At 32.0% G+C, this 12,993-nt stretch overlaps 1 protein-coding gene across 1 annotated transcript; it reads left to right on the top strand.

Moving 5' to 3' along the window:
- The first annotated feature begins 7,159 nt into the window (after positions 1 to 7,159).
- On the top strand, positions 7,160 to 10,366 carry LOC110817169 (beta-1,4-N-acetylglucosaminyltransferase family protein). Its single transcript, XM_022045597.2, has 2 exons — positions 7,160 to 7,810; positions 8,784 to 10,366. Exons 1-2 carry the CDS (start codon positions 7,730 to 7,732, stop codon positions 9,879 to 9,881), a joined length of 1,179 nt encoding a protein of 392 aa, XP_021901289.1. The 5' UTR covers positions 7,160 to 7,729; the 3' UTR covers positions 9,882 to 10,366.
- The last annotated feature ends 2,627 nt before the right edge of the window (positions 10,367 to 12,993 follow it).

Here is a 12,993-nt window from a genome sequence, read left to right as displayed (position 1 = left end):
ATCTAAAGTTTCCATATCATTGCATAAGAAAGAAAGAAAGAAGAGGGTAATCATCACGAGCTCAGGTCCATATTATGATCAACACCCAACAATCAATCACAAAGTCTTGGTCAACTTTTGCATTTAATTAAGGAGAGAGATCATCGATGATGATGATGATGATGATGATGAGAGTATGTCAGTTGCCGGTAATGAGTGTGTTAGTATCATGTAAGATTTTTGGGTTTTGAGGGTTTTGGTTTTATGAAATCCTGGTTTGATCATTATTGATAATTGATCTTTATGGTTGAAAATTGACCAAATGAGTTGGACCACATAATACCCGGCAGGTGTTTACAGTAAGCATTTCCTCATCATCATCATCTCAATTCTCCGCTAAACAGCTTTTCTTTTTTTTTTTTTTTGGGTATTATAATCCAAGGATATGAAATAAATGGATTGAAGAGATTGCAATTTGGCTGCCTTCATCAACTCATTCCCAATGCAGTAATGTGGACCATGTCATAAATTTATATCAGTAAATCTGTCATGACTAATTACTACATGCTTTTTACAAAGAAGTTGCTTTGCCTTTGAGTTTGCTCAATTATCCATCAATCTAAATTTTTCACAGATTGAAATGAAATGGGACCTCTTAAAAATGGTTCGTAGGTCTTCTTTTTCATGATCAGTGTTTTTCAAATAAAGACTAAACAAACCCACTAAGCCAAGAGAGTGAATAAAGATGAAAATAATTGAAGCCTTTCTAAGAAAAACCTGCACGGACAGGACCAGATCCGGGTGTCGTATGCGTCAACTTTACTCGTTCGGCCATGGAATAACTTTACCTATGCCTTTGTTTTATTAGCGACAAAAGGAGTGTGCTTTTTGTTTTCTTTCTTCCCCTCCCCCCCCATCAAATTAAAACCTTAATGCGTATTTAGTTACGAGTAGAAAGAAACAAAAAACATGGGTTGCCATCAACTAAACTGGAGAATTCATAATTTGGGCTCCATTTGCTGTTTCTGCTCATAAAAGTTGGCGACATATTTTTGGCTCTAAATTTTTTTGTGCCCGTAAGACAACAAAATACTTGAACCTCATCCAAAAAGCTGATTCGATTTTAAATTTGTTTGTATTAGAAGCAGACGACGAAGAAGAAGGAGAAGAAGCCCAGTAAGAGGCCGTATTGTCTTTGTTTATTTCCCAAAACGACAGCCAAATAGGCCTAAAATGTCCATTTGAACCAAGCTCCAAAGCTTTTTGCTTGCTGGGTAATTCTGCCGCAAGCCCATTTAAGGTCTCTCCTTCCATTTAAATGGGTATTTTCTTTTCTGTTTCAAATTACTTGATGGAGTGACAGCTTCTTAAATTTCATATGGATATTATGTGCATTGATAAGATAGATGGATTAGCGTATGGAGTGGCATAATTAGCGACGGTGAATAAGATAATTTCACGCGATATAATTTATTGGAATATTACGATTGATTTATAGCTCCCAACTTTTTGTGAAAAAGGATTCTGATTGGTTAATAAATTAAGTGTCTTCATCTGCTTGTTTGTTCTCCTTGGAGATTCTGAAGCCACTACTAACCTCTCTTATACATCCAGCTGTTGCACTTTCAATCTCCTCTTCTCCAAACTACAATATTTGCTTAGCACCTAAGCATATATATATCCACATACATACATATATATATATATACCCAGAAAGCTAAAGAAATATATAATTTGCATGCACCTTTTGTAAAGTTATGCACGTGTAATCTTTGCATTATATCTTAGAATTATTCTATTTTTAGAAAAATATATAATAAAATCATGTAATTTGTTTTGTAGAAGAGAAGGATGATTTTGTTTAAATTAAAAAAGAAAATCAAATTTGTGTTGTATACTCCAATGGAAACAACGTTGCTGGGGGGCATCAAGTCTGTAAATATCGGAAATGTCGCCCTCAATTAAAACGTCATACGGTTATTTCTTCGTATAATATATTCTCTTTTAAATAATATTTTTATTTCAAAAATTAGATAAATAATTCCTCCTGAAATATTTATTTTTATTAAAAATATAATAATTAATTGAGAAAAAATATATAATTTATTTATTATTGTATTATTAATATATTAATTTTTAATAATTATATTAAAATATCCTACTACTGATAAGTTGAAGTTGATTGAATTTAATCCCCACACCTAAAAAAAAAAAAAAAAAAAAAAAAATTCATTTAGAAGTTGAAATTGACTGCATCATGTGTGTGTGTGTGTGTGTGTATATATATAAACCAAAGTGTTATTCAACGTTTAAACAGAGAGCGTTGAATTCGACACGGTGTCGTGTCGTAGGTGCACCTCCAGACTGGGGACAATTCTAACCATATGATGGGATTTGGGATTAACTACATATATATATATATATGTATATATTGGTTAATCTTATAATTGACTGGCCAAACACTCTTTACAAGTTGTATATAATCTTTAAAGCTGTACATATTATTTTCTATGAAAGACGACTAATTCAACAACTTAATTTAGTGCCGGTCAGTCTTTAACCTTATGTTAGCAGAGTCTATGGAATTAATGGTGCCTCTTCTTTGCAAGCACTAGCTGGGTCCCAATCATTTCATGTTCAACCTTTGTAAGTGATTGTTATAAGGAGAAAATTAGTAAATGTCATGCTCTTATATCTTAATCATGCCCATACCTTTATTATAATTTACAACTACTCTTTTTTCCAATCCAAATTCAGCGTAACAAAAAAAAATTAAAAATTTAAAAATTGATTTCACTAAATCAAATTATCTTTTTTTTTTTTTATTTTTTTTATAAATATTATAACAATTTATATATTGGGTTGACTTTTATCACCTTCCCATAATAAATTTAATTACGATATTTATTGAAACTTTATGATAATTAATAGTGTAAGGAATAAAATGGTACCTAACTTTCATACGGTTGCATTGAGTTGAAGACAATCAATCATGCAATAAAATATAGTTTACAAGAGAAAAAGGAGCGGGTAAGTGCAGAGCACGAAATAATTTATTTAACTGCTGTTTGGCTAATTAATTAAATTAATCAAAGCCAAAGCTTATAGCATCAGTTTGAACGTTCTTACCCAAAAACGATGTCTCCCTTGGCAAACCTTCATCACATTCATTTAATTATATTGTTCTTGTGTTATTTTTTAATAACATTTTATGCAAAAATATACACTTCCTAATTCAAATTTACAATCACATAAAAAATAAAATAAAAGAGTTATTATTTAATAAAAAATAAATAAGTACTATGTTACTTAAAATTAAGAACACTCACCGACATCTTTTCTAAAAATACATGACTTTTCATGAGTCTATAGAAAAGAAACCCTTTTAAGTAAAAAAAAAAAAAAAATTATGACTTTTAGTGAACATATAAGAGGAAAACCATAAACAAACTTGGGTTTTGGGGTGTGAAGATTATTCGGAACTCTAGTGGTATCCGGAAGAAAATAGAGGCAGTCAAGAGCGTCAATAATTAAGAACTGTTCTTCGTGGTTAAAAAAACAAATATCTTATCTTACTGTTTCTGCATTAAAGTTAGTTCTAATTTCCTAATATGAAAAATCACCTAAGAAAGTACAATAACTAGTGATTGATTAATGAGAATCTACACAAGTTGCAGAATCAGCATCTGAGAAAGTTTGTAGCTTGAGAGAAGATGTTGAAGAGAAAAATAAGCCTTACCAATCATCTTTTGTTGATTGGTGTCTTGAATCATGAAATGATTATGCATAAATTTCACCATGAGAAAAGACTTTTTAATAAGGGTTGCCACATACGTTATATTACATTTAAATTTGGCATATATAGGACATCTTTCAACACTAGCTTTTGTGCTAACATGGACATCATTATTCATATCCACTGGTACCACAAGCTTATTTATCAAACTCGCTATGACATTATCAACTTTCTTTAAATTTGTCAATATATCTTTGTGTAAATAAACATATCCTTTGAACACAATCTAAAATTTAAAGTATATGAAGAATACGTATCTTTATCATAAATATGGAGCCTTCGTGGAATCTTCAACAACTTTTATAAAAGACATTATATGAGTAAAGTGCAACAACATAAATTGTTGACATTATGATAGATTCAAGTTTACACAAAGCTTCTAATCAACCTCTCTGATTTATTTATATCACAAGTTAAGCTCAATGAAATATTATTAATAGGATTAACTTGATCAACAGGTTTAACATTTTGAACTTTTACTTCTATTTATAGCTAAGAAAAAAACTATGAAGCTTATAATATTTGTCACTGTATGGCAATAAAAATGACATTAGGTATAATGTGAATCGTCCCATTTCGTACATTTATTACCTTTTCACTTATTTGTTTCTTGTATGTAACCACATAAAACTAGTAGTAGAGTCATACATTTTAATAGCAACACTTCTTTATCTCTTTTCTTAAAAAACTAAAGAAAGTACCTCATTATTTGAAGGTAAAAGATCTACGAAAAGTAATTACCTCCTAATTTATATGTAAGTCTAGTTTAGTCTCATAACAAGTGTCATGACATACTCTATCGAAGCAAAAGCATTCAACTCATTTACTTTACTAGAAGTACACCTTCCATAATTATGAATAGACTTAAAATTAATAAACTCTCTCCGATGATACTTTTAGTTTTGTAAATTACACCTTACAATGCTTTGGTCCTGAACATGATTAAGCAATTCTTGCCTTACTTGTAGATTTAAGGAGTATTGTTCTATAAAAAATAATATTTAAGATCAGTCCAAATGTTAGTCACATTTTTAGAGAAGATTATGCTTGCTGAGAGTTTTTCTTCATTGATAATGCAATTAACATGATATGACTCTAAAAAAAAAAAATTATCCTTAGTTAATTATTATAAAATAATATAAATTAGTACTATCAAAAGGATGCAAGAAATATAGACTTAGAGGATCATCTATGGTGGATTTGTAGAGATTTTTTTTTTTATTTTCATGATTATGTGAAAAATAAACAAAATTGATGGATGATCTTATGTTCAGAAATATGAAGCAAACAAAATTATCAATGTTATGATACCAAATTACAAATAGGAATCATAAAAAAAAGCATAAATGAGAAGCAAGAAAGAAGAAAGCTCTAGAACTAGAAAGAGAAAGAAATAGAGAGTTGAGAGGAAAAAAGAATAATTTCATTAATGAAACAATCAACTTTAAAAGGTATATATATATTACAACCAACTGTATACTAACGTCTACTTACTAATGTTAAGTTAGTTAACATAAAAACTAACTTATTAATATACAACATATAAATATACTTACATACATAGCTAATTATAACATACACGGTGCATAAAAAACTATCACTTTATTTTTCTGAAAACTTAGGATCATCTTCTTCTCCCAACTGCACCCTAAATCGCCGAAAACCTAAACCGTCGATGAGCAGGATCTCCATAGACGTTAATACTTTTACACCTATTAATGAGCAGGATCTCCATAGATGTGCCGAATGATCTTCAACAGCTCTTCACTAACGATATCATGAGAGTCTTTTGTTTCTAAACGTGCATAACAATTTTTTAATTTTTGACTCTTTTTATACTTTAAAAAAAAAAAATACAATCAGTTTACCTAGATGATCACTACTGCATATTGTATATTGACTACATGCATGATTAATAATTTTTTGAACAAGCTTCCATAATTTGGTTGACAGTTGACTTGTTAATTTTATACCTTTTTTTTTTTTTTTTTTTTGGTTTATGCCTACAAGTACTGATTAACATTGGTTCCAACGACTCCCACTCAGCTGGAGGCTCTGCAAGTACTGTGAATTGATTGAAACCAGACTTAATACTTTTCCTACATATTGTGATAATAAAATACTCATCAAATTTTGGTGAAAAAGTATAATTCAATATGATATATTTCTTGTCTACTTATTAATAAATTGTATCACCATTGATATATATATTATGTATGTATGTATACATTAATTAATAAAAATATATCTATTTTTATTTTGAAAAAAGAAAAAGAAAAAAATGAAAATATACGGTAGCAGCCCCAACATATTCCTTGCATCTCTCTCTTTTTTATGCAGCACGTTCAATTTTTAAAAGCAAGTTTTTAAAGCTTTACTTTTCTAAAATATCTATTTCGTCAAAGCTGATCATATATTATTTCTTTTAAAACTTTTTAAGAAAGATATTTAAAATTATCCAAAAACAATTAGCGATAAAAATTCGATAACTGCAGTAACGAAAATGATAAATAAGCGGAAGAGGAAGTCTAACATACAAGAGACGCACAGAAATAATGAAATTATGATGCATGATTAAATCATCAATGATTAGATCATGTGCTTGTGTTCCCTTATCACCTCCCAATCAAAATCATCCACTTCATCACCCTCGTGGAGGGACCCACTTACCCGTTTAAAATCATCCTTCTCTCCTGCCCCAATACCATTACTCCCCCTGGTCCCTACCACCACCCGATTGCTCCCTTCTTTCCATTTTTCTCTTTTATATGGAGAATCCAGTACTCGGTATTTTTTAATAATAATAATAATAATAATCCCATTAAAATCTAAACCGCGTTAATTATATATGAGAAATAATAAATATTAAAAAGAAAAAAAAAAAAAAAAAGTTTGAATGTTATACTCTACCACCGTTACTAGCGGACGCATAATTTTGAATTTTTCTATATTGTGACGCCTTCCGGGTAAGTCGGAAAAACTCAATTCTCAATAAAAAGAAAATTTCATTTGAATTTTATTTTACGCAAAATTTTTAATCCTAATCCAAGTTCAAAACTAAATTTTCTGAGTGCCACGTGTCATACAAGAAGGAAATTAAACAGGGGGGAAATTAGGAATCTCCCATGTAACATGTAACATGTAACATGCATTGCGGTAACGATTCAAGAAAAATCAAATCAGGAATGTAGAAGGAGGACACAGTTGTCTTGAGCCAGTCAATGGACGCGTGGTGGACCCGGCCCAAACTCATCTTCTTTTTTCATTTAAATTACCATAATAACCCTAACGATTTCGACCAACGATTTTGGTAGACAAGGCTAAATTCGTAAAATCAAAATTAAAATTTGGAAATATTTAAAGGTACCTGTATTAGGAAAGTAAGGTAGAAGACAAGAGAAGACAAGAGAAACGGCTCTTTCTCTCTCTCTCTCTTATTCTTCTTCTTGTTAGTAGGAGTTCTTTACAACTGCCACCCATTTACAGAGAGGACACAGCCTTTCTTTTCCTCTCTACTCATTCAGAATTTTGTTTCCATTTATTTATTTATTTATTTATTTTGAGTTTGCATCAATATTATTGTCTTCCTTCTTCGGAAGGAAGTAAGCCTTTTCTTTCTCTCTTTCCTTTTACACCTCAAATCCATATTTTTCGTTAATGTTGTGGGATCATAGGCCATCTGTCACTGTTCTCGTCAGACTGCGGAGTTGTGATTTTGCAAAAGGAAGCAGGAGAAGCGATTTGATTTCTGAAGGAGAGGAGTAAAGGGGCTGGACCAGAAACATTAGCTGGAGATCGAGGGATTTGTGATCCACTTTCGGGTTTAAATTTCCGATTTTATTAGAGTTTAGACGAGGACTGAAGAGTGCCTTGGTGGCCATTTTCGTCATTTTGCTCCGATCTACTCTGAAGCGGTTTCGGTTGGTTTGTTGGATTCGTTTCCGGAGAGTAAAAATGTGGTGGATGATGGGAGAAGGAGGCGGTCACTACTGTTCCAAAAAGACTGATGATATCTGCGGCGATGTTTGTGGTCAGGTATTTCTTTCTAGAAACATTGTGCTTTTTTTTTTTTTGTGTTTGCGGGGAGGGGGAAGGGTTTCCGATGGAATCCGCTTGATCTGTTCATCGAGCTTTGTTCTTCTGAAACAAATTAGTTTTCTTGTGAAGTGGTGTCTTGGTGGCTGATAAAATGCAGAAAAAGAGATGAGATCTTAAATTTTTCCCTTGTTTTCTATTGTGACCAGAACCTTAACGCGGTTATATCTAATCGAATTTTTAAACCTCTTCGACTTTGTTTCATGTGATTGGACATATGATCCCGGGGGTTGGGACCCGGGTTCTACCAAATAACCTTTTTCTCCTTTCGACCATTGTGATTCTTTTTTGCTTCACTGGAAAGGTTGTGAGCGATCGAATTTCTGGAATATGTAACTTTTCCTTCGTTCTTGAGGTTAATGTTTACCTCAAAAGCTCTGCGTTTTCCTGATAGGGAATATGAATACTGCAGTTGATGCATTTTGGTTTTAGTAGTTCTGGATGCGGCATCCTGTTTCTTTTGATTTTGATTCGCTGTGATCTTAAATTTGACAGGTAAACTGGATATAGTTGAATTATAAATAAACTTTTTATGGTTAGCTTTTCTCAAATAACCATTTTCTTTTTCTATAAAGCTACGCAACGTGTGTCATACAAGTTTCCAAAGTACTTTACCGTTTCCTTGTTTTCTAGGGAGAAACCATAGAGGTTAAAGTGCAATTTTTGAAACGTTAGAGAAAAGAAGCAACATTTATAACGATTACTTTCTACGTTGATGCTGAAAGAACATGACCAGTGATCAATACTTGTCTCTAGTTATGTTCCAGTAAATCATGATGTTTGTTGGCTGTAGAGATGCATATCACCGATAACTTCACATCTATGCAATTTTATATTCGTTTGCTGGTAATTTTGCATTTGTTTGCCTCCTTATTTCAGAATAATTTTGAGTCTTATACTCTTAATTTTACAGGAATCGAGCCGTGTTTTGAGCATGTCAAGACTTCGTTGCATTCTACGTGGTGTAGACTTGAAAACTTATATGTTCTTGTTTGTGCTTGTTCCGACTTGTGTCTTTGGCATCTACTTGCATGGGCAGAAAATCTCGTACTTCCTGCGGCCACTTTGGGAATCACCACCTAAACCATTCCATGATATCCCGCACTATTATCATGAGAATGTGTCAATGGAGAATCTCTGCAAACTCCATGGTTGGGGCATCCGTGAGTACCCAAGACGTGTTTACGATGCAGTGCTTTTCAGTAATGAATTGGATATTCTTACTATTCGGTGGAAAGAATTATACCCGTATATAACACAATTTGTTCTGCTTGAGTCAAATTCAACCTTTACCGGGTTGCCAAAGCCTCTTGTTTTTGCTAGCCATCGGGATGAATTCAAGTTCATTGAATCTCGGTTAACATATGGGACTATTGGAGGAAGATTTAGGAAAGGAGAAAACCCATTTTATGAGGAGGCATATCAGCGAGTAGCCCTGGACCAGCTTCTTAGAATAGCAGGTATTACAGACGATGACTTGTTGATTATGTCCGATGTTGACGAGATACCAAGCAGACATACTATCAATCTCTTGAGATGGTGTGACAACATACCTCCTATCCTTCATCTTCGGCTGAAGAACTACCTATACTCCTTTGAGTTTCTTGTTGATAATAACAGCTGGAGGGCTTCAGTGCATAGGTATCAGACGGGTAAAACAAGGTATGCACACTATCGCCAGTCAGATGACATCTTGGCAGATGCAGGGTGGCACTGTAGCTTTTGCTTCCGATATATCAATGAGTTTGTATTTAAGATGAAAGCTTACAGTCATTATGATAGAGTAAGGTTCTCTCACTATTTGAACCCTAAGAGAGTTCAAAGAGTAATTTGCAAGGGGGCTGATTTATTTGATATGCTACCGGAGGAGTACACATTTAAGGAGATTATCGGGAAGATGGGACCAATTCCTCATTCCTTCTCAGCTGTTCATCTTCCATCTTATCTACTAGAAAATGCTGAGAAGTATAAATTTCTGTTGCCTGGAAATTGCTTAAGGGAAAGTGGGTGATCTTATCTCTTCAGTGACTTGAGATGCTTGTTCTTATAAAAGGACATTTGGGAGCTGCTGCACGTGAGGCAGGAAGGATCCGAAAGAGGAAGATTGATGTGTTTGGTATCGCCGAGAACAGCAGTGGGATTGTCCAGCTAAATTGATACAATTCTTTGGGAGATTTCTGCAGAATTTAACAATCTCTTGAAAATTTTAGGGTGAGATTTTTGTATATAATTATTTTTCTGTTCTTTTGGGATTTGGGCGTAGTTTGGTGGAGTTGTTGTTCCCTTCATTTACTGATCAGGTTGCTGCAGGGTGCGTGCGTATTCCATAGCATTTGGTGTTACATAATTCCCCAAATACACCAAAAAACCAGTTGGAGATTCCTATGATTTCCCATGTTTGGGAAGTTTTGTTTAAACGAGATTTATTTTATACATATTTTCAGCTTTAGCTCCTTACCTTGTAGAAGATAAATCTTATTGGTTTTTAGATGTTCATCATGGCGTGTATATTCTGTCATGTTTTACATAGAATTTAGCAGAAACAAAAGATTGTGATGGGTACCAATCAATTGGTTGAATCAAACCCTGTGTCCGTCAGGAATCTTTGCCTAATTTCTCTTGAAATTTAGAAGAAGAAAAGAAAGAGGAAGTTGATGCAAACTATGGATTTATTATATTGACAATGAAATTTTACTCCATCAAGTAAATTTATGGTGTGTCTCAGGAAATAACTGTTAATTTTGAATTTATTAACATTACATCGTAGCTAAAATCTGGTCTTCTCATTTATATTAATTAGTTGAGATGTAAATTTTGGTGTTAAGTAGTCTACTGGTCCGCATTTAAAATTATATTTGAATGACGGGTAAGGTAAATCAATAGTATTGCAAGGCAGTGTTTGGTATATTTATAAATGTGGTTTATAATTACTTAAAATTAGTTTATGAATAAAAAACTAATCATTTAAATAATAGTTATTAGTTACTAAAACCGGATTAAGTTATAAAAATCAATTCCAAATGTTTTAATAAAAACTGTTTCCACTCAATTTAAAGAACTAGTTTTCAGTTATGATAAAAATTAAAGTTAAACTTTTAAAAAGGGTTTCATGGAGAAAAAATTAATGATAAGTGAGATATTTTTTTTTTAAATTATTATTTTAAATATATTATGTCTTATAAAAACTAAACATAACTTAATAATTACAGTACATTAATGAATTAAATTATTGATCTTACTGAATTAAGAATTATATAATCACCCGTAAATTATTGTTTGGTCCTACCATCTATCAAATTATTTGAATTTTAGTATTTTTTTCTATTTTATTTATTTATTTATTTTTAAAGACTAATTCAAAATATATAAAAAATTATTCTATAGAATTTTTTGTGAAGAATGAGTTATACCACATAATTATTAGATAAACATCGTATATTTTTAAGATAATCAAATAAATTTAATTATCTTGTCACTATTCATAATTTTTTAGTTAAATAATTGATATTTTTATTATTTTCTATAAAGATGTAATTTAAATTATGAGTTATATATTTGATATATTTTTATATTATTAATAGTGTGCAAGTATCTACTAATAAATAAAATATATAAATTTTGAATAAAAATTTATGTCTTGCAGGAAGAATATATAAATATATATATATATATATATATATGTGTGTGTGTGTGATCTACTAGTTTTTCAATTGCGACTAAGTGCAGCTTTATTTTATCAATAAAGAAATCCTCCAAATTCTAATTGAACTAAAATTAGAAATATCTTTTTTGCTTTTCCATTTCTCTGTGTTTTTGAATAGAGCCTAAAGCTACCAAACCGGAGACTCCATATTTAATGCATCTGTACCAAACCCTGAACTAAAACTTCCCAACAAGTTATTTTTGGACCAAACTATTTTGAATCAATCAACTAATATTTCAAATCTTCATTTTTGAAAATATAGTAAAAGAGAGAATATAAAACCTTTATATATTCCAGTCCCATTTCTCTTTGATTTCTCCACTGCTCTAAACTATATTCTTGATCATGACATAACCATAAAGGAGCTACGAGTATCTGATTCTCTCTTACCATTTCAACCAAATAATATTAGCATTAAACTATAAAATGAAGCCGATCAACATATACATTTATCACAACATAAATTCCTCAAAAACCCAAAGAGAAAATGTTGCTGGAAAACCATAACCACCATTCCAAGCACCCTGCGGGTCTTAGCTGGCCAAACACTTACATCAAGTGCTACAACAATTCTGAGGATCAAAAGAGGGTTTGTGTGGTAGATTATGACAGAGCTCCTACACTTCTTCGGCGTCAGAAGGTTGAAGAAGATATAGATGAAGAAGCTGAGAACTTTATTAAACTGGAACATAAGAGGTTTAACAGGAGCATGACTCGTTAAGAGCCTGAGCTTTTGTAACAGGTTACGGCATGCATGATACTTCTTGTTTCTCTTCAATTAGCTACATAGAATAAAGTTTCATGTGTGCTCAGAATTTTATTTGCAGCTAAGATCACAATAATATATTGTAATGAATAAGTTTTGCTCCTTTCTTTTTCTTCTGTAATAAGTTACCCTGTAATAACAAAGTACCTTGGTAATTAGTTTAGTAGCATGGCCAAATGCAAATACAGCAACAAAAGTCTTATCTACTAGACATGTCCAGTTCGGATAATACATTGAATCATTGACATAGTGATAAATGAAACATACTATTATGTAAATTACTTTTCTTTTTCTCTTTCTTTCTTCATTGTTTTTTACAGAAACAGAGAAAGACTGTATTAGGGTCCAGTAAGATTTCACAATCCTGCAAATTTCACATTAATTTCTCGGAATGAGATTATTGCCTCTGTTAGTTTTCTGATTGCGGCTTTGATCAGCAGTTTACAGTGTTGTTCGGTTATAATTAGTTTTTTAATTTACACCAACATGAGTCTGACAAAAAGCCAAGTGCGCAAAAGCATGGTTTGATTTGTTCAAAACCGTGAACAGAATCCCACGGATATTCTTCTGAGTATAAGTTTTGGCATCTCTAGCAGGTCTGTAAAAGGCATTTGCTTCCAGGGGAATACTTCGGAAAAGATGCAAATCATGTCG

The sequence above is a fragment of the Carica papaya genome, chromosome 8 (assembly GCF_054855325.1).
Source record: "Carica papaya isolate Zhongbai chromosome 8, ASM5485532v1, whole genome shotgun sequence".
NCBI classification, from domain to species: domain Eukaryota; kingdom Viridiplantae; phylum Streptophyta; class Magnoliopsida; order Brassicales; family Caricaceae; genus Carica; species Carica papaya.
The sequence above is the reverse complement of the archived record's forward strand: the minus strand, read 5'-3'. Positions and strand labels throughout refer to the sequence as shown.

What these genes read in the sequence shown, in the direction of transcription:
- LOC110817169 (XM_022045597.2), top strand. Translation starts at nt 7,730, where the DNA reads ATGTGGTGGATGATGGGAGAAGGAGGCGGTCACTACTGTTCCAAAAAG. An exon ending in GCGGCGATGTTTGTGGTCAG is followed by an intron (nt 7,811 to 8,783) that starts GTATTTCTTTCT and finishes TTAATTTTACAG; the next exon opens with GAATCGAGCCGTGTTTTGAG.